Source organism: Palaemon carinicauda, chromosome 4 (genome assembly GCF_036898095.1).
Source record: "Palaemon carinicauda isolate YSFRI2023 chromosome 4, ASM3689809v2, whole genome shotgun sequence".
Classification (NCBI taxonomy): Eukaryota; Metazoa; Arthropoda; class Malacostraca; order Decapoda; family Palaemonidae; genus Palaemon; species Palaemon carinicauda.
The window spans coordinates 75014955-75040045 of record NC_090728.1 but is presented as its reverse complement, the minus strand read 5'-3'; the positions used below and the strand labels follow the sequence as shown (position 1 = coordinate 75040045).

General features: G+C 49.0%; 1 protein-coding gene across 1 annotated transcript in view; it reads left to right on the top strand.

Annotated features, from left to right (window-relative positions):
* The window catches only part of LOC137640015 (zinc finger protein 706-like), a 51259-nt gene that overhangs the window by 8973 nt on the left and 17195 nt on the right, over positions 1–25091 (top strand). The window contains exon 2 of the mRNA XM_068372373.1: positions 16539–16690. Coding sequence (XP_068228474.1) covers positions 16547–16690 — 144 coding nt within the window. The 5' untranslated portion in view covers positions 16539–16546. The remainder of the gene's footprint in view (positions 1–16538; positions 16691–25091) is intronic.

Below are 25091 nucleotides of genomic sequence, written 5' to 3'. Positions count from 1 at the left end.
TTTCTTTTCTACAGCTTGTGTGTTGGTTTGAAGTTGACTTTCATTATTATATTACAATGCGTACGTGCCCTGGTGTTGCCGGCCGCCCTTGTGGGACCTTTATGTCGGCCTTAGATACGGACCCTCACTCCCTTTGCCCTCAGTGTCGGGGCCGACGGTGTGACCAGGAAAACATTTGTTGTGAGTGTAGGGAGTGGTCTGCCTCCCAGTGGGAGAGGTTTGCCGCCGCCGTAAGAAGAAGTCCAAGAGAGACCGTTCTCCCTCGGGGGTTGCCTTGAAGGAGGAAGGTTCTCGGGATTCTTCTTTCGCCGCCCAAACCTCCTCCGAAGCTCCCCCTCAACCAGCTCCTAAGGAAAGTCGTCCGAGTGGTAGCGCAGGCCCTAGTTTTGTTTCCCGACCTTGGGTGGGGGGAGAGGGCATCGCCTCCCATAGCGGGGCGGTTCCCCCTCCTCCTCCGGGGGAGGCCATTGATAACTCCTTGTCTAATGATGATCTTTTACAGATTTGGGCTTCCCTGGGGCTTAAGGGCTTGCCCTCCAGGGTCGCCTTGATTGACCTTGTCTCGGGGGCCGCCGTTAAGCAGTCGCCGGCGGTAGCAGAGGTAGACCCTCTGTCTATCGTCGACGTCGTGGTGGCAGAGGTCTCCGACGTGGCTGGGTAATCCTCTGCAGGTGCAGTTGAGGATGATGGTGCTGATGGCTCTCCTCCCCCTTCCGTACATCCTTCGAAGGGGGAAGTGAGTCCTACGAGCCCGTAGGACTCAGCTTCCTTCTATGGGAAGTGCTTTGACTGAGACTCCCCTTCGGAGGACTGATGGTCCTGATGATCTTCCCCGTGGCCGCCTCCGCCGTAAGGCTCACCGTCCGCTGCGTCGCAAGGGCCTCCCTTCCCCTTATAAGGGGGTTAAGAGGCGCCTTTTTGGATCTTCTTCCTCCGAAGGGGACTCTCCTCGTCGTACTCAGACTACAGCTCCTGCTCCTTTGGACCTCTCTGCAGACCGTTCTCCAACTCCTGCTAGATCTTCACCTTCTGGGGAACTCGTCACCCGACGGGCAACGGTCCCTTCGGGGCAAAGGGATTCTTCCCTTCCACGTGCAGTGCTAGCGCACAGGCGCTCTCCTGCTCGTCGGCACTCTCCTGATCGTCAGTGCGCTCCTGCTTGTCGGCGCTCTCCTGTTCGTCGGCGCTCACCTGTTCGTCGGCGCTCTCCTGATGTTCGCCCTCCTCGTCAGCGCTCTTTTGAGGATCATCGCCCTGTGGTCTCTGACCATCCTGCAGTTCCTGTTGAACTTCCTGCGCACCATCAGTCTCCTGAGCTCTCTCATCCTGTGTCTACGCAACAACGTTCGCATTCTCCAGCGCGTGTGTCAAAAGCACATGTTCGCCCACGTGCCTGCGATCTTCCTGTTCGTGAACGCGCCGCGCCACCTGTTCCTTCACAGGATCTCACGCGTCGCCCTCCTGCTCGCCAGCGCACACAGGCGATTTTAGTATCGCCTATTCATCAGCGTTCTCCTATGCGTCAACGATCACCTACGCGCCGGCGATCACCTGCTCGCCAGCGCGCACAGGCGATTTTAGTATCGCCTATTCATCAGCGTTCTCCTACGCGTCAGCGATCACCTGTTTATCGGCGATCTCCGGATCGCTCGCGTGATTTACAACCTGCGCGCCCGCGTTCTCCAACGCTTCGTCGCCCAGAGGTTCTGAAGGGACATGGTTCGCCATCGCGCGATCACTCACCTGCGCGTGCTGCGCACTATCGCTCGCCAACGTGTCACCATGCGACAACGCGCCATTGCCCACCTGCACGTCAGCGCTCGTCAGCTCACCACCGATCGCCTGTTGATTTACATCAACAGTGATCTTCCTCGCCCACAAGGCAGCGCGTTTCCTCGCCATCGCGCCAACGCTTTCGTTCGCCGACTCGGACACGTGCTCATTCACCTGTACGCCCGCGCGATCATCCGCCTGTGCGCCCGCGCGACCGTCGTTCGCGGCGAATTTCGCAGCCGGTGGTAGCAGCAGGAACGCGTGTACCTAGACAACGCTCGGGATCGCCTCCACCCAAACACAGGATTGTAGGGCAGGACAAGGATAATACTGAGGAGAGGTTAGTACAGCATTCTTCCCCACCTTCTTTTCAGGCAGGTACTGTGGTGTCCACTCCAAAGGATCGCCCGATCCCTTTCCCTTTAGCGAGGATTTCGGACTCTGTGTCCTTGGAGCAACAGACTTGGTTTGGTCCCCTGGCGCGGGCGTTAGTGAGGGTTATGAAGCCAGCACTCGCCGACCAGGGTAACAAACCAACGGCTGTGTCTCCTACGCTGAAGAGAAAGAGAGGAGTGGACTTCGTGGTGACTTCCCCCAGGGCGAAGTTGGTTCCCAAGAGGTCTGTCGCGAAGCCCCCTTCTCCTGCTCGAGTGCTTTCTCCTTCTCCCGTGGACGAGGCCTTTCCGTCCTCGGGTGAGTCCAGTGAAGCAGTAGTCTTCCCCTCGGCACCAAGGGGGGAGACTTCGCTTCATGGAGGAGAATCGTCTCGTGAGGAAGGGGATCCTCGAACCTCTTTGTTGGGATCCTGTATCCCTCCCAGGAGGGAATCCAAGGACTCCAAGACCGTCCCGAAGTCATCTTCGAGGATTCGCCAGGAACCCACGGCTCCCCGGGGGAACGTCCACGCTTCACCCCAGGAAGAGATCCCTGGGACAGGAGACTTAGCTGCCAGCCCGCAGGGAGGAGATCAGCAGGAATCCGAACATGACTTCTGGCAGGTCCTAAGCCTGATAAGGCAACTTAACGGGCTTATGGATCCAGTCATGGCCCCCCGTGAAGGCAAAGACACTATCTTAGATGAAGTGTTTGACGTTCGGAAGGCCCCTAAGTCCAGTGCGGCTCTGCCCTGGTCTCGGGGCCTGAAGAGTGCCAGAGCTAGGGCCAACGCTCAGCTCGCGATTCTTGCCTCCTCCAGTCGTTCCTCTGCCGGGAACAAGCTCATCCCCCCTCCTCGTCTTCAGCAGAGGAGGTATTTCGAGATTCTGGGTGAGTCTAGCCTCGCTCTTCCTCTCCTGGACTTTTGGCTAGGATCTCTGGGCATCCTATTGCGCTCGGAGGACTTGTCCAAGGAGACTAATAGGAAGGCCCTGGAGACCTTCTTGCTCTCGGGCACCTGCTCCATCTAGTTTTTGGCGCACCAGGTTACCACCCTGTGGGCCAACTCGGTATTGAAGCGTCGCGATGCTGTGTCCGAGAGATTCCATCCTAAGGTCCCCGCCGTGGATGTGTGTAGGCTCCGACATGCTTCCCTTCTGGGGGAGAATCTGTTTGAGCCTCCAGCTCCACCGCAACAGCAGCAGCAGCCTCGTAAGGCTCCAAAGCAGGCACCGGCAGTTAAGAAGGTGGTGTCTAAGCCCCAGCCCTTTCCAGCCAAGGTCAAGAGGGGCGGTAAGTCCTCCAGGGGAGGCAAGACTCCTAGGGGTGGCAGTCCCCCTGCGTGTCCACCTGTGGGGGGATGCCTTCAGCGTTGCGTCCGCAGGTGGCAGCAACACGGGGCCGATGCTTGGACGGTCTCAGTGATCGGCCAAGGCTATCGTGTCCCGTTCACAGCATCTCAACCTCCCCTGACAGCGAATCCAGTGTCGTTGAGCTCCTATGCCACAGGATCGGCAAAGGGGCTGGCCCTTCAGGCAGAAGTCGAGACCATACTCGAGAAGGGTGCTCTCTAGGAGGTCGTCGACGGCTTCCCATGCTTCTTCAGTCGACTCTTTCTTGTAAAGAAGGCTACTGGAGGCTGGAGACCTGTCATCGACCTCTCAGCTCTGAACGGGTTTGTCAAGCAAACCCGGTTCAGCATGGAGACAGCAGACACGGTCAGACTTGCGGTGAGACCACAAGACTTCATGTGTACTCTGGATCTAAAGGACGCGTACTTCCAGATCCCAATCCATCCGTCTTCCAGGAAGTACCTGAGATTTTGCCTAGACAAGATCTACCAGTTCAAGGTGCTGTGTTTCGGTCTCTCCACAGCTCCTCAGGGGTTCACCAGAGTGTTCACCCTGATTTCATCTTGGGCGCACAGGAACGGCATTCGTCTCCTTCGTTATCTGGACGATTGGCTGATCCTAGCAGACTCGGAGTCGACCCTTCTTCGGCACTGAGACAGGCTTCTGGATCTTTGCCAGGATCTGGGGATCGTGGTAAACCTCGAGAAGTCCTCTCTGCAGCCGTCCCAACGACTGGTTTATCTAGGCATGCTAATAGACACCAATCTCCACAAAGCCTTTCCATCAGACGACCGGATAGCAAGGCTGAGGAGGGTGGCGGAACCCTTCCTCAGGCGAGAAGAACTCCCCGCCCAATCGTGGTTGCGTCTCTTAGGTCACCTATCCTCCCTGGCTCGTCTGGTTCCAAACAGCCGCCTCAGGATGAGATCCCTTCAATGGCGGCTCAAGTCCCGGTGGAATCAAGGATCCGATTCCCCGGACATTCTGATCCCAATGAGGTCTCTGGAACAGACGGACTTGCGATGGTGGCTGGTCGACGAGAACCTACGAAAGGGAGTGAGTCTTCTCGTCCTCCCCCCGGAATTGACTCTGTTTTCGGACGCGTCAAAAGAAGGGCGGGGGGCGCATGTTCTGAACCAAAGGGGCTCAGGCCTTTGGTCAGAATCAGAAAAGTGCCTACACATCAACCTGCTAGAATTGAAGGCCGTCTTTCTGGCTCTTCAGCAGTTCCAACTTTCCCTGGCGGGTCACTCAGTGGTGGTGATGAGCAACAACACCACGGTAGTGGCTTATATCAACAAGCAGGGAGGCACTTTTTCACAGCAGCTATCCCATCTTGCAGTAGAGACTCTGAGGTGGACCGAAATCCACTCGATAACACTATCAGCTCGCTTCATTCCTGGCAAGAGGAATGTGCTCGCCGACAGTCTGAGCAGGGCCTCGCAGATAGTGAGTACCGAGTGGTCTTTGGATCCTTGGAGTTGTTCGCGACAGCTTTGAACTTCAAGCTGCCCCTGTACTGCTCCCCAGTCCCGAACCCCAAGGCACTCTGGTAAGATACTTTCCAGCAACGGTGGGACAACATCGACGTGTACGCCTTCCCACCGTTCTGTCTGATGAGGAGGGTGCTCAACAGGACCAGACTATCGGTCAACTGTTCGATGACTGGTAGCTCCGCTATGGCATCACGCGGAATGGTTTCCGGACCTTCTGCAGCTCCCGAGGGAGCTTCCTCCACGACGCGAGCTTCTCAGACAACCCCACTCCGGCGTCCCTCACAGGGCCGTAGCCTCGCTTCGGCTTCACGCCTGGAGACTATCCAGCGTCTCCTCGCGGAGAGAGGCTTTTCGCAACAGGTTGCGGAGAGAATGTCTCGGCACCTGCGAAGGTCCTCTGAGGGAGTCTACCAAGCAAAGTGGAGAGTCTTTTGTGGCTGGTGTCGTGGAATGGGTATCTCTCCACTCGATGCCACTATTCCAGCAATAGCGGACTTCCTCGTTCATCTGCGGGAAGAAATGCGCCTTTCTGTCTCGGCAGTGAAAGGCTATCGCTCAGCCTTAAGCTTGGCCTTCAGACTGAAGGGCGTGGATATTTCTTCATCGCTAGAACTCTTTACTCATATGTAGCTATGAGCTTACTTGCCCCCAGTCGGAAGTGAGGCCTCCTCCTTGGAACGTGGTTCGAGTCCTCAGGTCTCTTAAGAGACCTCCCTTCGAACCATTACGCCAGGCCTCCGATCGCCACCTGTCTTGGAAGACGGCTTTCCTACTCGCTTTGGCTTCGGCCAAGCGGGTTAGTGAACTTCATGGTCTCTCGTACGACATCGCCCATTCAAGGGGATGGGGGGAGGTAATGTTCAGGTTCGTCCCTGAGTTTGTTGCCAAGACTCAGAATCCTGGGGTGCCGGATCCTCGCTTCGACTCTTTCAGGATCGCGAGTCTCCGTTCTGTAACAAGCGACCCAGACCAGCTGCTACTATGTCCAGTGAGGTGTCTGAGGCACTACTTGAAGAGAACGGCTGCAGTCCGTCCTCAAGTGCGAGCTTTGTTTGTGAGCACTGGCAGGACTAAGAGGAGGGTCACCAGGAACACCATCTCAGCTTGGATTCGAAGGGTTATCCACCATGCCTTGAATCCTGACCCTCCTCCGTCACGTCGCCCTCGGGCCCACGATGTCAGGGGTATTGCTACATCCCTGGCCTTCAAGAGAAACTTCTCTGTGACGCAGGTACTTCAAGCTGGGGTCTGGAAGCGTCAGACGACCTTCACAGCCCACTACCTGCAAGACGTGACCCACAGGAGCCTCGATACGTTTTCTATCGGCCCTGTGGTGGCTGCACAACAGCTGGTCTAGCCTCAGGCTCCTTTTTGGACAAGTAGCAGTAGGTTGAGGGCGTTGTTACCCGGTCTTAGTCTGCGTGAATGAAAGAGTATGTCTGACCCTTACTTCTTTCTTCATTCTCCCCTCTCTTGGGGAAGCAGCATCCTGGTCCTCGCATAGCTGACCTCGCCCTTTGCAGGTAACCCATGCTTCTTTGTGCTCCTAGTATTAAGCTTAATACTGTTGCGTCTCCCATACCCTGACGTAGTGGTATTGGGAATGTCCTATCCTATAATTCCTATCTGAAGGTCTCAAGGTCAACTTCATAGGACGAGTCACACACTCCTCCACACACTGCTTATGTAGGCCACTGTTCCTAGCGATGCTAGGAACTTGTGAGGTACAGGGGCTCCCTTTCTCTAGTGCTGCTCACTGAGGGATCGAGCCCCCGGGCAAGCCGAAGTCAGTAAGGCTGGGGACTTTCCACCCTTCCTAAGGGGTAAGTCACCCAATGTAAATAGCGTGGTTTGTATTTCGGTTACGGAACAAATGACAAATTCGAAGATAATTTGTATTTTTCCTAACCATACAAACCTTAGCTATTTACACATATGTGCCCGCCATCCCTGACCCCCAAGTCAAGTCTACCTCTAAGTGAAAGTGAAGCAAGTCACCGGTGTGTGTGTGTGTGTGGGGGAGGGTAGCAAGCTACCCTTCCCCTACCCCCCCGCTAACTAGCAAGGGGGTAATTAACCCTCGTTAAAACTATTGGCTCGTCATTTCAGCTGCGCTAAAAGGTAAACCCAATGTAAATAGCTAAGGTTTGTATGGTTAGGAAAAATACAAATTATCTTTGAATTTGTCATGTTTATGCAAAAGAACCTCAAGGAAAATGAAAATATGAAATATAAGACTAAGTCCTGGCTAGTATCGTGATACTACTTCAGAGGACTGATTTATTGATCGAGGTTTCTTTACGTTTTATAGATACAGTAAACCTATGAACATACATATAGTAGAGACTTATAGAACAATTACGCTCTCATACCAGCTACCTGCCTGGTGTTTCCTGGGCAGAGATCAGACCTCTTTAGACACCTGCCAAAGGGGTCATTTCTGGTGAATGGTAATTATTTTTTTTTTATGTATATGTCAGTAATGGTAGCCTTATTCATATAAATACATAAGCAAAATTATATGTATATACATATATGTATATACATACTGTATATGTATATACATATATGTATATACATATATGTATATACATATATGTATATACATATATGTATATATATGTATATATATGTGTATATATATATATATATATATATATATTATAGTATATACATATATATATAGTATATATATATATATATATATATATATATATATATATATATATATATATATATATATATAGAACATTCATATATAGATATATACATAGACATATACATATGTATACACATACAGGCATTCATATAGACACTTGCATAAAAATATACATAGACATATACATACATGTACACATACAGGTATACATAAACAGACACATACATGACTTATATATATGTTTGTTCACATGATTAACATGTATACGCTATATAGCTATGCACATATAACCTTATCACCATAAACATACAATTACGTATATATCAGTACATATATCTAACTTAACAATGATTTATATACTTTGAAATAATTGTACCTATCAATGGATGGTAGCTTAGGTCTAAATATTAATTTCACAGTAATTTTAATTATCTCCAGTACATTCAGTTCTACATCAAGTGGTTAAAGTTTATATATATATATATATATATATATATATATATATATATATATATATATATATTATATATATATAGCTTGCAAATCTCTTTACATATAAAGGCGTTGAGTGTATACATTCCATGTCCAATATTCAAGCTGTTATCAAAGGTTTCTTTTATGGAACTGGACTCTATGATGTATCTTTCCAATAAGTTATTTATGAACCAATTTCTTTGCACATGACCAATTGATAGTGTGATTTTTATCTCTAACGGGGGCAAAGAGTGCACTATCATCTTGAGCATATCTGACACTTTTCTTATGTTCAATTCTCTTTTCTAGGGCTTTACCGGTTAAAGTTTAACCAATATTGATTTTTTTCACTTAAATTTCATGGAATATGATATACACATCCAATTGTAATGTCAGGAGAATTCTTTATTGAAGCTGTTTTTATTGTATTGCTACTCTCAAATACTACATTTACATTGAAATATTTCAACAGTTAGGGAATATCTTTAAAAGAATTACTATAAGGCAGTACAAGTAAATTTTCAATATTTAACTTAGCCGGTGATTATAATAGCTGCAACTCTGTTGCTCGACAGAAAACTCTTAAGGTAAAATTCGCCAGCGATCGCTACACAGGTTGCGGGTGTGCCCAACAGCGCCATCTGTCGTCCCGATACCCAGTACTCAATGTAAACAAAGAACTCAATTTTCTCTCTGTCGTGCTCCCGACAAGACGTGCTTATTCGCTGTTGCTAAACTGGATTTGTTTTCACAACTAATTGGTGAAGTACACTATTCTAGTTTTGAGCTTTCGCTGTGCAGGTGTTTTATCTTCATCTTAAATCTTGAACTCGTTTTGGATAGATTAAATTATGGTGACAAAGAGAGTATGGACTTTCTTTCACTTTTAAATGGCCGACCCTTCCCTTAGACGGAAGTGTGTTTAGGCTTTTAGTAATTATATCACGTTATAGATTTTCCTCTATATATTTTATATCTCTCCGCCTTTATTAGGCCTCTTCGATTAACTTTCCATTTATTATAAACATATAAAAATAATTTTAATGTTTTGTTTATATACTGTAGACCTTTCCTGAGAGTAGGCGGTCCTAACTTGGAAACCGAAGTTAATCAACGTTGAGCCCTTTATATCGTAATTAGCTTTTAAAGAGCTAAGGATTTAAAACTTTTTAAATGTAATATTTTATGAAAGAATTTCTTTGATAGTCTTCGTACTGTTTTCAAAGATGAACTAACGTTTAGTTTATTTATGCTACGCAGTTGTTGACGTTCAGGACGTTCAACATGCGCTCTATCGTTACGATAGAGAGAGAGTGTATCACGGTTTCACTTTGCAGTAAGAGTAAATCGATTCTGACGTTTTGTTCATTCTTTCTTAGCTTAAATGTTTTAAATTCTATTTTAAAGGAACTTTTTAATTGAAAAACCTTTCAGTTTTTTCCTTTAGTCAAATAACATGTTTTTTTGACGAAATATAATTGGGCTCTTCTCTTAGGTGCGAAATCAAGAGAGAAAGAGAGAGAGAGATAGAGACGGAGGGAGAGAGATAGAGACGGAGGGAGAGAGAGGAGAGAAAACGTTCCGTTCAAGCGGGTAACGTTGTTCTCGAGTTACTCTCGTCCCTAGTCGCTGTACGGGGAGGTAGGATAAAACGTTTTAGTTTTTTATTCTCGTCCCCAGGCTATGTGCGGTGAGAGATTGAAAACGTAGTTATATGAACTAGTGTTTAGTCTCTTTCCCAGCCACTGATTTTTTTATCTTAAAATATGTTTTCTGTTTTTTGCTGGTATTAATGAGCTTGCATTATACGACTGATTTCGCAATTACTACCTTTTAATGAAGGGTAGAATTGCGCGTTTCAGGTAGAAATCAGTAAAAGTTTCGATTTCAGTGAAATAAGTGCAAAACAGAAAATCGAAGTGGTAAAGTGATATGCGCAAAGTGTTACAGTGTTGCGTCCGAGGGTTCGTCTGTTCGTGCCTGTCGTTCACCTAGTCCGGGACCTCTTACATGCTCCCAAGCCCAGGGGAGAAGTAATGTCAAACGACTTATGGGTTCGAGAGGCCTTGACCAACGAACAGACGTTTTCCCTCTATGGTATCGGGTGTATCTTACCAAGATCTCCCCTACCATAAGACGAGAGAGACGTTGTTTCTCCTTGTCATCCGAAGGCTTTTCGCATAAGAAACCTGTCACAAGGTTTCGAAGCCCTTAAGCGAAAGTCAGTCCTTTCAGGACAGGTCCAGCGTCCTGGTTACAACCATTAGGACAGCTCTGACCCTATGCAGTCATCGGATAACTGCTCGCCGCCTAACAAAAGCGTAACACAGACTCCGAGAGTCTTTTTTTGTAGGCAAAGTGTTGCGGTCACAGACGTTACCCTCGTCTCTTACCACAACCATTTCCGTTGATCCTTAATGGGTTGTATGGCAAGACATGCAGTATATGCTTGCCTCCCTTATGGAAGACTATTCTGCCGATTAGTCCGTTGAGTCTAGCCGTTAATCTCATCGATATCCTGGCTTTCAGCCAACCTAACGTTCCTTTGTGCTTACTGTTGACGTTGGCGTAGCTTAGTCACGTCAGTCAGGTTGTTTAGAACCACACTCGATGCGGTCTCGTGTGGTTTTTTCAGCCGCATTTGGACGTTAGGCCACTTGCTGATGCTCCTGTTGACGTTCAAGACGTTCACTAACAATCGGAGTTGACTTGTTTTGACGCTGTGCGTCAACCTCCGCATTCTAGAGTTGTTTTGACTGCTCAGTCTAGGCAGTCAAAGCAGTCTCGAGTGGACGCTGTGCGTCCTCACGCACCTGTTGTGGTTGACAGTTCAGTTGTTGACAGTTCACAGACTGTCAAGCAGTTACATGACGTTGCGTTCTGGTCCGCTACTAATGCACCAGTGAGTGTGGACTCTGCTTGTAAAGCATTGCCACCACGGTAGGTCTCTCCCTTGCTTGAGACTCAGCTTTTATCGGACAAGGTTCCTGTAGATGAGGAAGTTGCTGTTCTCCCTACTACTGATATTCCCTTGAGGACTCTGTCAGATGGAGTGGAGCCTAAAGCTGCTTAGCCTCCTATGGACTTTAATTAAATCATGATGATTTTTTTAAGGATCTTTGTCCGGATCTTTTTGTAACTGCTGCTCCTCGTTCGCCTAAACGTCAGAGCTTACACTAGGCCTAGCTACTTCGAAGCCGTTGTTTTTAAGCTAGTGCTCTCTCGCTCTCCTAGAGAGCTTTACGTTGGCTAAGCGACTGGTTTTTCACCAGGAGGAGTTTGGGGGATACAGCCTTTGCTTTCCCTTCTTTTAAACTGGTTTATAGAGCGAGAGTCTGATATGACACGAGAGAAGTTCTCGGCTTGGGAGTTCATGCCTCTGCCCAGATAGACTTCTCAATTCTTGTAGACTCTCCCTGGCGCCTGGCCAGGAGACGCTCCAAGTTGTTTACAGGTCAACTTCACAGCTGTTTTCGAGCCTTTGAAGTTTTGCTGTACAATTATGTCACGCATAACAAGGCTTTCAGGGATGGTAAACGGTACCGCCTCAGTCGCTAACCCCGTCTGTTGCCACACCTGCTCCCGTAGACCCTAAATGGGCTTTGCTGCAAGACATGCAGTCCAAGCTGGAGTCCTTGATAGAAGACTTTAATGCGGAGAAGGTTGCTACCGAACCTTCTGGCCAACAACCTTCCAACCGGTCGGTTGTGCGCCCTGTTGACGCTGAGGTAACCTACTCGCGTCTGCCAGTTGAGGTGGTTCCTCCACCGATGCGACCCAGTGTGGGTTGCCAGCCGCACGTTGACGTTAAGCGACGCTCGGAGGTGGTTGTTGACGTTCAGGACGTTCAACAACCAGCAGAGGTGACTTGTTTTGACGCAGTGCGTCAACCTCAGCAACCCGGTAGGGTGTTGACTGCACAACCCAGACGGTCTAGACAGTCTCGGGTTGACGCTGTGCTTCCTCGCGCACCCATGGTTGTTGACAGTTCACAGACTGTGCAGCAGTTCCATGATATTGCGTCCGGTTCCGTCACGCATCCATCAGTGCGACCGGACTCAGCGAGCCAGACGTTGCCCACTCCGTTGCCGTTTCCTCATCAGTTTTCGGATGAGGAACCCTCTGATGAGGACGTTGCTGAACAACAAGACGATCAGCCCCCAGAATAGATCAAGCCCTGCTCAGTCAGGCTGTGGATGAGTCTGGTAGGGACGCTGTCATCCGTGGAACAATTTGTGTCACTAGGAAGACTACTCCTCCGTCCTCTTCAATACCATCTAGCTTTTCACTGGAAAAAGGACAAGACGCTAGAAGCGGTCTCGATCCCGGTTTCCGAAAAGATAAAGTCTTGTCTGACTTGGTGGAAGGACAATATCAACCTAAGAGAGGGTCTTCCCCTGGCTGTTCAGACTCCCAACCACGTTCTCTTCTCGGACGCATCGGACGTGGGCTGGGGCGCGACACTAGACGGTCGGGAATGCTCAGGACTGTGGAACTCGAGTCAGAGGAGCATGCATATCAACTGCAAGGAGCTGTTGGCAGTACATCTGGCCTTGAAAAGCTTCAAGTCTCTCCTTCGAAGCAAAGTGGTGGAAGTTAACTCGGACATCACCACGGCCTTGGCGTACATCTCCAAACAAGGAGGTACCCACTCACTGACGTTGTACGAGATCACAAGGGACCTGCTCATCTGGTCAAAAGGTCAAGACATCTCCCTAGTAACGAGGTTCATCCAAGGCGACTTGAACGTCATAGCAGATTGTCTCAGTCGGAAAGGGCAAGTAATTCCAACCGAATGGACCCTCCACAAGGATGTGTGCAAGAGACTTTGGGCCACTTGGGGTAAACCATCCATAGATCTCTTTGCAACCTCGCTGACCAAGAGGCTTCCAATCTATTGCTCTCCAGTCCCGGACCCAGCAGCAATACATATAGATGCTTTCCTCCTAGATTGGTCACATCTGGATCTCTACGCATTCCCACCGTTCAAGATTGTCAACAAGGTACTGCAGAAGTTCGCCTCTCACGAAGGGACAAGGTTGACGTTAGTTGCTTCCCTCTGGCCCGCGAGAGAATGGTTCACCGAGATACTTCGATGGTTAGTAGACGTTCCCAGTAGTCTTCCTCTAAGGGTAGACCTTCTACGTCAGCCACACGTAAAGAAGGTACTCCAAAGCCTCCACGCTTTTCGTCTGACTGCCTTCAGACTATCGAAAGACTCTCGAGAGCTAGAGGCTTTTCGAAGGAAGCAGCCAGTGCGATTGCTAGAGCAAGGAGAGCTTCTTCCATTAGAGTCTACCAATCGAAGCGGGAAGTCTTCCGAGACTGGTGCAAGTCAGTTTCTGTATCCTCGACCAGTACCTCTGTAGCTCAAATAGCTGTTTTTCTCTTATACCTGAGAAAAGGACGATCCCTTTCAGCTCCCACTATCAAGGGCTACAGAAGCATGTTGGCATCGGTCTTCCGGCATAGAGGCTTAGATCTTTCCAAACATAAAGATCTGCAAGACCTCCTTAAGTCTTTTGAGACAACCAAGGAGCGTCGTTTGGCTACCCCTGGATGGAATTTAGACGTGGTACTAAGATTCTTCATATCAGACAGGTTGGAGCCGTTACAATCAGCCTCCCTGAAAGATCTCACTCTTAAGACTCTTTTCCTGGTATGCTTAGCCCTGGCTAAAAGAGTCAGTGAGATTCATGCCTTCAGCAAGAACATAGGATTTTCGTCAGAAAAAGCCACTTGTTCGCTACAACTTGGTTTTCTAGCCAAAAATGAGCTGCCTTCTCGGCCTTGGCCTAAATCTTTCGATATTCCCAGCTTATCGGAGATCGTAGGCAATGAACTAGAAAGAGTCTTATGCCCTGTTAGAGCTCTTAAGTTCTATTTAAAGCGTACTAAACCTTTACAAGGCCAATCTGAAGCTTTATGGTGTTCAGTTAAGAAACCATCCTTGCCTTTGTCAAAGAATGCTTGGTCAGACTTTATCAGATTGTTAATACGAGAAGCTCATTCACAGCTGAGTGAGGAAGACCGAACTTTGCTTAAGGTGAAGACGCACGAAGTTAGAGCTGTAACAACTTCCGTGGCCTTTAAGCAAAATATATCTCTGCAAAGTATAATGGACGCAACCTATTGGAGAAGCAAGTCAGTGTTCGCGTCATTTTACTTGAAAGATGTCCAGTCTCCTTACAAGAACTGCTACACACTGGGACCATTCGTAGCAGCGAGTGCAGTAGTGGGTGAGGGCTCAACCACTACAATTCCCTAATTCCATACCCTTTTAATCTTTCTCTTGAAATGTTTTTATTGTTGTTTTTTGGGTTGTCCGGAAGGCTAAGAAGCCTTTCGCATCCTGGTTGATTTGGCGGGTGGTCAAAGTCATTTCTTGAGAGCGCCTAGATTAGGGGTTTTGATGAGGTCCTGTTGTATGGGTTGCAACCCTTGATACTTCAGATCCTAGGGGTCGATCAGCATCCTAAGAGGATCGTAGGCTCCGTAAGGAAGACGTACTTAAAAAGGCAGAGTAATTGTTCAAGTCGACTTCCTTACCAGGTACCTATTTATTTTGTTTTTGTTATTTTGATAACTTCTAAAATGAAATAAAAATTCTTAGCTCATAATAATGTAAACATATTTTGCTGGTCTCTACCCACCCCCCTGGGTGTGAATCAGCTATTATAATCACCGGCTAAGTTAAATATTGAAAAATGTTATTTTGATAATAAAATAAATTTTTGAATATACTTACCCGGTGATTATAAATTAAAGGACCCTCCCTTCCTCCCCAATAGAGACGCAGTGGGACGAGGAGAAAATTGAGTTCTTTGTTTACATTGAGTACTGGGTATCTGGACGACAGATGGCGCTGTTGGGCACACCCGCAACCTGTGTAGCGATCGCTGGCGAATTTTACCTTAGAGTTTTCTGTCGAGCAACAGAGTTGCAGCTATTATAATCACCGGGTAAGTATATTCAAAAATTTATTTTATTATCAAAATAACATTTTTGTGTATTGTAGTTCTTCCTGTTATCATTATTGAAAAAGATCTTTTTTGCTGATCTTAGTGCATCATTTAACACAATTTCAGGGTACTTCAGTTTCTTACCTATTGCTCTAATCTCATTTATTTCGTCATCAATATATTTACGGCAGTAGACTCAAAATGTTCTTAAAAACAAAGTAAATACAGATTTCTTAACTTTGTTGCTTTGATTTGAGTAGTAATGGACATATGCTGAGGTATTCGTTGGCTTTCTATATACACTAAACTTAAGTCTGTTGTTACACCTGTGTGTACGTCAGTCCTAAAAAGGTAGGGTACAATTATTCTCCAGTTCCATGGTGAAATTTATTGACGTCACCAAGCTATTCAAACCATGAACAGAAAGTATCTAAATTTTCATTTCCTGCCCACACACATTATGTTGTCAGTATAGCAAAACCATTTTACATTATTAGGTATGATGTTTAAGATTCTTCTTTCAGAAAATTCCATATATAGATTACTAAGTACTGGGGATAAAGGGTTTCCCATAGCCATACCAGAAGTTTGTGCATAAAATTTCCTATTAGATTAGAATTTGCAATCTCTTATACATAGTTTAGTTAACTCTGTTAAGGTATTTTTGGAAAATGGTAAATTCAATTGCCCATTATCTAAGGTTTCAGATAAAAATTCCAATACATCATCATTGGGTACTCTTGTGAATAGTGAGACTACATCTAAACTGACAAACCTACAGATACTGTTAATCTGTACATTATTCAATTTGTTAATCAAGTCTACATTATTTTTACATTTTAATCTGAGATGGTGCCAACTAAAGGGTTAAGGATATTCACAAGGTACTTAGATAATTTATATGCTGCTGAACCTACAGAGCTAATTATTGGCCTAGCTGGATAATTTGGCTTATGAGTTTTAATAGTTCCATACATATATGCCATTGTTGGTGATATTGTACAAACTTTTTTTTCATATCTTCATTCCCTTTTAGTAACTCTTTCACTTTTATGTTGTAATTACTATTCACAGACTCAATAGGATTGCTTGACAGACAATAGGATTTTTTCTTAATTCCATGTATGTGCTTTCATCACTCGAGAGGTTTTACATTTTTTCTATATAATCACTGGTTGTTTACACCATGTTAAAATTTTCATAGCCGTATGCAGCCAGCTTGCACTGATCTCTCTTCCCATAGTAAAGAACTTCAAGTTTGTATAGTTGGGATAAATAAAAGTTACCTCCAAATTAGCGATTTTTGAAATTTTTAGTGCTTTGTAGTCTCAAAATGCTGATCATCAGTTGTTCCTCAGGTACAGCAATATCTCGCCACTCCTTTCAATTCTCACTTGTGTGAATTAGTAATGTTTTTTGAATTGATATAAATTTTTTTTTATTTCAGGTGTAATAATGGCGCGTGGACATCAGAAAGCTCAGTCCCAAGCAAAAAATATGGCAAAGCAACAAGCTATTAAGTCAAAACAGGGTCATAATGCTAATGAGCAGAAGAAAGCTGCTCTTAAAGCTCTAACATTCCAGTGCCCTGTATGTAGGGTAAGTTATTTGGCTTTATATATTATATATTTGAGAAATTCTAATTAAATTTTGGTTAGTAATACCCAAGTTGTTACTTTATGAAAATCATTGGAAAATGGGTTATCACTTCAAGAAGTAAATTAGGTAAATTATTTGAATTGGTGTAAGCTTATTTGGTACTGTGAGGAATTGTTTCATATAAGAATTATGAATGCCACATGGCACATTCAAGAATAATGAAAATTATTTTTAGAAATGATTCCAGTTTCTTGTTTTTCTCATCACAGCATGTTTTGCCATCGAGTAGAAAAAAAAATGGATCGGTTCAAAGATTAGTGTTTACACAACACGCTCTTCTAAAGTTAAGTCTAAGGTAGCAGTAAAAGAAAGACCATTAAATGGTACCTGTGCAGTCTCCTTGAGGGCCCCAAGTCCTTGAAGTGAACTTCTGTCATAACATCAGTGTCAGGGTTGATTGAAACGTCTCTTATCAAAGCCAGCTATGGACAGTGAATGATAGCCATCTTACTAGGTTAATGACAGTTTGTTCCGTAACTGAATACAAACCAACGCTATTTACATGGGGTAATTACTTTGGCGACAGCCGATGACGAGCCATAAAGTTTTAACGAGGGTTTCCTACCCCCACCGCTAGTTAGTGGGGAGTTGGGAGGGGTAGCTAGCTACCCCTCCCCGCTCACACACACCGGTAATTAACTCACTTTACTTCTGGCTCGGGAAGAGAACAGGCCTGTCTGTGCTCTCCCTCGCTTTGACCGCCATATTAATCTGTTTTTGCTTTCTCTCTTTAATAGAGCGTGTGAAGTTGGCCTCTACTGACAATGCGTACCTGCCCTGGACTTCCCGGCCGCCCTTGCGGGACCTTTATGTCGGCCGTGGAGACGGACCCGCACTCCTTATGCCCCCAGTGTCGGGGCCAACGGTGTGATAGTTCGAATTTGTGTATTGAGTGTAGGGAGTGGTCTACCTCCCAGTGGGAGAGGTTTGCCCGGCGACGTAAGAAGAAGGCTAAGAGGGATCGTTCTCCTTCCGAGGTTTCTCGGAAAGGAGAAAATCCTAAGTCTTCCTCTTCCGCCGCCCATTCCTCCTCCGAAGCTCCCGCTCGGGCGGCCTCTTCCGAGAGGCCGGCGAGAGGTAGCGTAGACCGTAATGTGTTTAAGCCTAAGGATGTGGAGCTCTCTGCCGAGAGGTGGAGGAAATCCAACCAGGATTCTCTCATCCATAGGGCCCTTACATCGAGGCCCTATAAGCCCCCGGCGGTTCAGCAGCCTCGTCCCGTCAAGGATACGAGGAAGACTACCGTAGCAGCGAAGTCCAAGGTGTCTAAACCCTTTCCTGCCAAGGGCAGGAGGGGTAAAAAGTCCTCCAGGGGAGGCAAGAATCCTAGAGGCTCCGGCCGAGGCCGGAAGCGCTACGGTTGGCATTCCCCCCGCGTGTCCACCAGTGGGGGGGATGCCTGCAGAGTTGCACAGCAAGGTGGCAGCAACTCGGGGCGGATGCCTGGACGGTCTCCGTGATATCCCTAGGGTATCGCGTCCCGTTCACAGCATCTCTCCCTCCCCTGACAGCGAATCCAGTGTCGTTGAACTCTTTTGCCATGGGATCGGCAAAAGGGCAGGCCCTTCAGGCCGAGGTCCAGACCATGTTGGAGGAGGACGCTCTCCAGGAGGTCGTGGACGGGTCCCCGGGCTTTTACAGTCGACTCTTTCTTGTGAGAAAGGCGTCTGGAGGCTGGAGACCAGTCATCGACCTCTCGACACTGAACGGGTTTGTCAAGCAGACCCCGTTCAGTATGGAGACGGCAGACACGGTCAGGCTTGCTGTGAGACCGCGAGACTTCATGTGCACACTGGATCTGAAGGACGCGTACTTTCAGATCCCAATTCATCCGTCTTTAAGGAAGTACCTGAGATTTTGCCTAGACAACAAGATCTTCCAGTTCAAGGTGCTGTGTTTCGGTCTCTCCACAGCTCCTCAGGTGTTCACCAGAGTCTTCACCATCATCTCTTCTTGGGCTCACAGGATCGGCATCCGTCTCCTCCGTTACCTGGACGACTGGCTGATCCTGGCAGACTCAGAGGCATCCCTTCTTCGTCACCGAGACAAGCTCCTCGAGGTTTGCCGGGATCTTGGGATCGTGGTAAACCTCGAGAAGTCTTCTCAGAAGCTGGTGTATCTAGACATGATCATAGACACCAATCTCCACAAAGCCTTCCCATCAGACGAAAGGATAGCGAGGCTGAGGAAGGTTGTGAAACCTTTCCTCAATCGAGAAGAGCTCTCAGGCCAGTCTTGTCTTCGTCTCCTCGGCCATCTCTCCTCCCTGACCTGCCTCGTTCCCAACAGTCGTCTCAGGATGAGATCCCTTCAGTGGCGACTCAAGTCTTGGTGGCGTCAAGGACCCGACTCCCCAGACATCTTGATCCCCATGGGATCTGCGGAACGAGCGGACCTCGGATGGTGGGTGGCAGACGAGAACCTGCGAAAGGGAGTGGATCTTCTCGTCTCTACCCCGGAGTTGATGCTGTTTTCGGACGCATCAAACAAGGGGTGGGGTGCCCACGTTCTGAACCACAGGGCCTCAGGCCTGTGGTCGGAATCAGAAAAGTACCTTCACATAAACCTGCTGGAGATGAAGGCCGTCTTTCTGGCCCTTCAAAAGTTCCACAAAGTCCTGGCGGGCCACTCCGTAGTGGTGATGAGCGACAACACTACGGTGGTGGCTTACATCAGCAAGCAGGGAGGTACCTTTTCGGAACAGCTGTCCCATCTTGCAGTAGAGATCCTGAGATTGTCCGAAGCCCACTCGATATCACTTGTGGCTCGCTTCATTCCAGGCAAGAGGAATGTGCTCGCCGACAGTCTGAGCAGAGCGACGCAGATAGTGAGTACCGAGTGGTCCTTGGATCCTTGGATAGCCAACAAAGTCCTGACTTTGTGGGGTTCCCCGACTGTGGACCTGTTCGCTACAGCGTTGAACACCAAGCTTCCGCTATACTGCTCTCCAGTCCCGGACCCCGAGGCCCTCTGGCAAGATGCCTTCCAACAACGGTGGGACAACGTAGACGTGTACGCCTTTCCCCCGTTCTGTCTGATGAGGAGGGTCCTCAACAAGACCAGAACATCGGTCAACCTCTCGATGACCTTGATAGCTCCGCTATGGCATCACGCAGAGTGGTTTCCGGACCTTCTGCAGCTCCTCACGGAGATACCGAGGGAACTCCCTCCACGTCACGAGCTACTCAAACAACCACACTCCAACATCTTTCACAAAGCCATACCTTCGCTTCAACTTCACGCCTGGAGACTATCCAGCATCTCCTCAAAGAGAGAGGGTTTTCGCAACAAGTTGCGGAAAGGATGTCTGGCCACCTGCGAAGGGCATCCGCAGGAGTCTACCAGGCGAAGTGGAGAGTCTTCTGTGGTTGGTGCTGTGGAAGAGGTATTTCTCCCCTCGATGCCACTTTACCAGCAATAGCGGAGTTCCTTGTGTATCTGCGGGAAGAAATGCGCCTTTCAGTCTCGGCTGTGAAAGGCTATCGCTCAGCCTTAAGTCTTGCCTTCAGGCTCAAAGGAATGGACATTTCCTCCAACTGTCTCTTCTCATACGGAGTTACGAACTTACCTGCCCTCAGTCGGAAGTGAGACCTCCTCCTTGGAACGTGGTTCAGGTTCTCAGGTCTCTTAAGAGGCCTCCCTACGAACCATTGCGCCAGGCTTCTGATCGCCACCTTACCTGGAAGACGGTGTTCCTTCTAGCTCTGGCCTCGGCCAAGCGAGTCAGTGAATTGCATGGTCTCTCCTACGACGTCGCCCATTCAAGGTGATGGGGGGAGGTAACGTTCGGCTTCGTCCCTGAGTTTGTTGCTAAGACTCAGAACCCGGGAGTGCAGGACCCTAGGTTCGACTCTTTCCAGGTCTCGAGTCTTCGTTCTGTAACAGATGACCCAGACCATCTCCTACTGTGCCTAGTCAGGAGTCTGAGGTTGTATCTCAAAAGAACAGCTGCAGCCCCCCCCCCCCCCCCCCCCCCAGGTGCGAAACTTGTTCGTCAGCATCAGGGAAACGAAGAGGAGGGTCACCAGAAATACCATCTTGGCCTGGATCCGCAAGGTGATCCACCTGGCCTTGAGTTCTGACCCTCCTCCGTCGCGGCGCCCTAGGGCGCATGATGTCGGGCGTTGCTACGTCTCTGGCCTTCAAGAAGAACTTTTCAGTGACGCAGGTCCTGCAAGCTGGGGTGTGGAAGCGTCAGACGACCTTCACAGCCCACCACCTGCAAGACGTGACACACAGGAGGCTCGATACGTTTTCTATCGGCCCTGTGGTGGCTGCACAACAGCTGGTCTAAACCTCAGGCTCCTAATTGGACAAGTAGCAGAGGGTTGAGGGCATTGTTACCCGGTTTTAGTCTGTGTGAATGAAAAGATCTGTCTGGCCCTTTTCTTTTCTTCATCCTCTCCTCCTTGGAGAAAAACAGCATCTTTGGTCCTTTGCACAGCTGACCTCGAACCTCTGCAGGTAAGCCATGCTCCCTTGTGTTCCTAGTATTAAGTTGTAATACTGTCATGTCCCCATACCCTGACGAGGTGGTATTGGGTAGTCCTAGCCTAGATTTCCCTCTAAAGAACTCCAGGCCAACTTCCTAGGATATGACACTGCTCACCTTCACACACGACTTACGTAGGCCGCAGCAGCTCCTCAGCTGTCTGCGAGGCGCAGGGGACCCAACCCTTGGTGACGGAGGCCCTGGTAGAAGGAGGAGGGTGCTCTTCGGATGACATCTCCTCCTATCGGAAAGTATTGGCCCTCATAAGGCGGCACCATCGGCTAGATGAGCCCAAGCCCTTGGCGGAACAGACCTGGCTCTCCGGACTCAGTAGGCTTGTGGAGAATCCTGTACAGCAGAAGCCTTCCTTAGCTCTCCCTCTAGCTCCTGACGTCAATCTTGGGATGGAGCACATCAATAAGTACTTGGCCGGCCTGGCAGACGCCCCTAGGAGCCAGAGTTCCTCGAAACTTCTCCCTGGTCTTAGGACGCAGAAGAGGTTCTACGTACCAGAAGGTCGTTGTGGAGGGCCCCGCGCGGTTGAGTCAGCGATAACCACGTTGAACCAAGGTGCCGCAGAAGACAGGGCGTCCACGGCCCCAGTGTGCTTTTCCCCTTCAGAGACTTCCATGATGGAGGACATGGCTCAAGATTTGGTATACGTGTCCCCCTGGTTAGACTGGTGAGCCTGCACTTTAGTGAGTTTTCAGTCATCACATGATCTCTCCCTCCCGGAGAACCAATCCTTGTTGAAGGAGTTGATCAGCTCAGGGGGCAAAGCCCTTAAATTTTTGTCATATCAATCTCTCCCAGGCCACCAATTGGGTTCTGCGGAAGAGGGATACAGTCCTCAGCAAGCTAGTGAGGAAACTGCCCGACCGAGAAGTGAGGAAGTGAGGAATTCCTCGGTGTGGGACGAGTCGATCTTCCCCCTCAAGTTAGTGGAAGAGACAATGGAGAGGGTTAGGAAAATGAAGGACGTGGGAGAGCCTAGGCCTCCCCCCCATGAGACGACCAGTGCACAGGAGACCCTCTGTGGACGTCCCTCATTCATCCCATGCATCTCCTACCCAGCCTAGAAGAGAGGCTCCTTCGGCCCCTTGGCTCCAAGCAACGCAGCCCCCCCGTAGGGGTAACACGACCCCTCAGTCGGCCTATAGACCGTCCTTCGGCAACTCAAGGAGAGGTCAGTCCGGCTGCTCCTCCAGAAGGAGATAGGAAGAGAGGCCCCCTACTCCTACAGGAGCCTCAAGTAGGGGGATGCCTCAGACACTCTTGGCAAGCATGGCGGGATTACGGTGCGGATCCCTGGAGAGTGACAGTCCTGAGGGAGGGTTACAGACTGCCCTTCCTAGCAGAACCTCCTCCTCTCATTCCGGCCCTACAGGCCAAGTGGTTGATACCCAAGGACCCCTTGAAACGGGCGGCGTTGCAAGAACAGGTGTCGTCCATGATCACCAAAGGAGCGTTGGAACCAGTCGAGGACGCACACACACACACACACCCCGTGTTCTACAGTAGGCTCTTCCTGGTGGAGAAGGCAACGGGGGTGGAGGCCAGTCATAGACCTGTCGGCCCTCAACAAGTTTGTGGCAAAAACCGACTTCAAGATAGACACTGCTAGGACAGTGTTGGCTGCCTTGAGGGAAGGGGACTTCATGATGTCCCTGGATCTCAAGGACGTTTACTTTCAAATCCCCGCTCACCCCTCCAGCAGGAAGTTCCTCAGGATAAAGTGGGAAACACAAGTCTTGCAATTCAAGACCCTTTGCTTCGGCCTGTCGACAGCCCCTCAGGTGTTCACGACGGTCTCCGTATGGTCACACGAGCAGGGCATTCGCCTGATCCGATACCTGGACGATTGGTTGCTTCTTTCAGCCTCAAGGGAAGAACTGAGGGAGCAAGGCGTGAAGTTGCTCTGTCTCTGCAAAGAATTGGGTATCACAGTCAACTTAGAAAAATCCCAGTTGAATCCCATCACCAGGATGACCTACTTGGGGATGGTCCTGGACACCCGATTGGTGAGAGCCTTCCCCTCATTGGAGAGGTTGGAAAATCTGGAGCGAGTTCTGCAACCCTTCCTGACAGACCAACCCAGGAGGGCCAAGGATTGGCAGAAGTTGCTAGGCCACCTAGTGTCGTTAGAGAAGTTAGTGCCACAGGGGAGACTCAAACTCCGGGCGGTTCAATGGAACCTGAAGGAACACTGGACCCAAGGAAGAAATCCCCACAAAGTAGTTCCGGTTTTCCCAGAAGCGAAGGAAGTTCTACAGTGGTGGAACGACAGAACGAACACAGAGAAGGGGATGCCCTTCGCACCTGACCCTCCGGAGATGCTGTTGTTCACGGACGCATCGAAGGAAGGTTTGGGGGCTCACCTACTCGACAAGTCGACTAAAGGAAAATGGTCCCGCGAGGAAGCAGCGCGACACAAACATTCTGGAGATGATGGCCGTGCTGAGGGCGTGTCAAGAATTCGTTCACCTCCTCCGGGGAAACACCGTGGCGTTGATGTGCGACAATGCCACGGTAGTAGCCTACGTAAAGAAGCAAGGGGGTCTAAAGTCAAAGGAGCTATGCGCTCTATCGACGAAACTACTGGAATGGGCTGCAAAGGAAGGGATCAAAATCAAAGCGAGGTTCATCCCAGGAAAGAAGAACGTGCTGGCAGACAGCCTCATCAGATTAGGCCAGGTGATAGGGTCAGAATGGTCTCTACACCAGGGAGTAGCTCGGGCAGTCATCCTGAAGTGGGGCTCTCCGGTAGTAGACCTTTTCGCCACACATCTGAACGCCCAGCTCCCCGTGTTCTGTTCTCCAGTCCCAGATCCGTCAGTGGCGTTCGAGGACGCCTTCCAACATCCTTGGGACGACCTCGATGTGTACGCCTTCCCTCCCTTCGGGATGATCAGGCAAGTACTCAACAGAGTGAGAACAACGGCCAACCTACAGATGACTTTGGTAGCGCCTTGGTGGCCGGAGAGAGAGTGGTTCGCAGACCTAAAAGAACTAGCTTTTCTTCCTCCTTGGCCACTCCCAGACAGGCCAGATCTCCTCCGTCAGCCACACTTCCAGAAGTTTCACGAAAACCCTCGATTCCTCCGCCTACACGCGTGGAGGTTATCGAGCGGCTCCTGAAGAAGGATGGATACTCATCGAGGACCGCGACGAGGATGTCAGGTTACCTAAGGCGTTCCTCAATCGCAGTTTACCAGGCAAAATGGACAGTCTTCTCAAAGTGGTGCACTTCCCGGAATATCAAACCCTTATCAAACCCTTGAGGGCGTCAATTCATGACATAGCGGACTTCCTGGTGTACCTCAGAGACGATGTGGGCACTTCCATTCCTGCCATAAAAGGGGTACGTGCAGCATTAGGTCAGGTCTTCCTCCTAAAAGGCATTGACTTAGGAGCCTCCCGACACCTCTCGATGCTCATCAGGAGTTTTGAGCAGTCATGTCCCCCCCAGGAGGTGAGGGTACTGCAGTGGGACCTAGCTAGAGTACTCAAAGCCCTGTCAAAACCGCCCTTCGAGCCCCTCAAGGACACCCTGGATAAGGAACTCACCCTCAAAACAGTCTTCCTCTTGGCCCTGGCTTCGGCAAAGAGAGTTAGTGAGTTACACGGACTATCGTACGAAATCTCGCACTCAAAGGGGTGGCGAGAGGCTTCATTTAAGTTCGTCCCTAGTTTTGTGGCCAAAACACAGAACCCGGCTTGTTGGGATCCTCGATTTGAGGGTTTTTCGATGTCAGCGATCCCTCGGTCAGACAACCCAAAGGACTGGCTCTTATGCCCTGTTAGAGCAGTAAGGAAATACCTGGAAAGGACATCCAAGCTCCGTCCTGA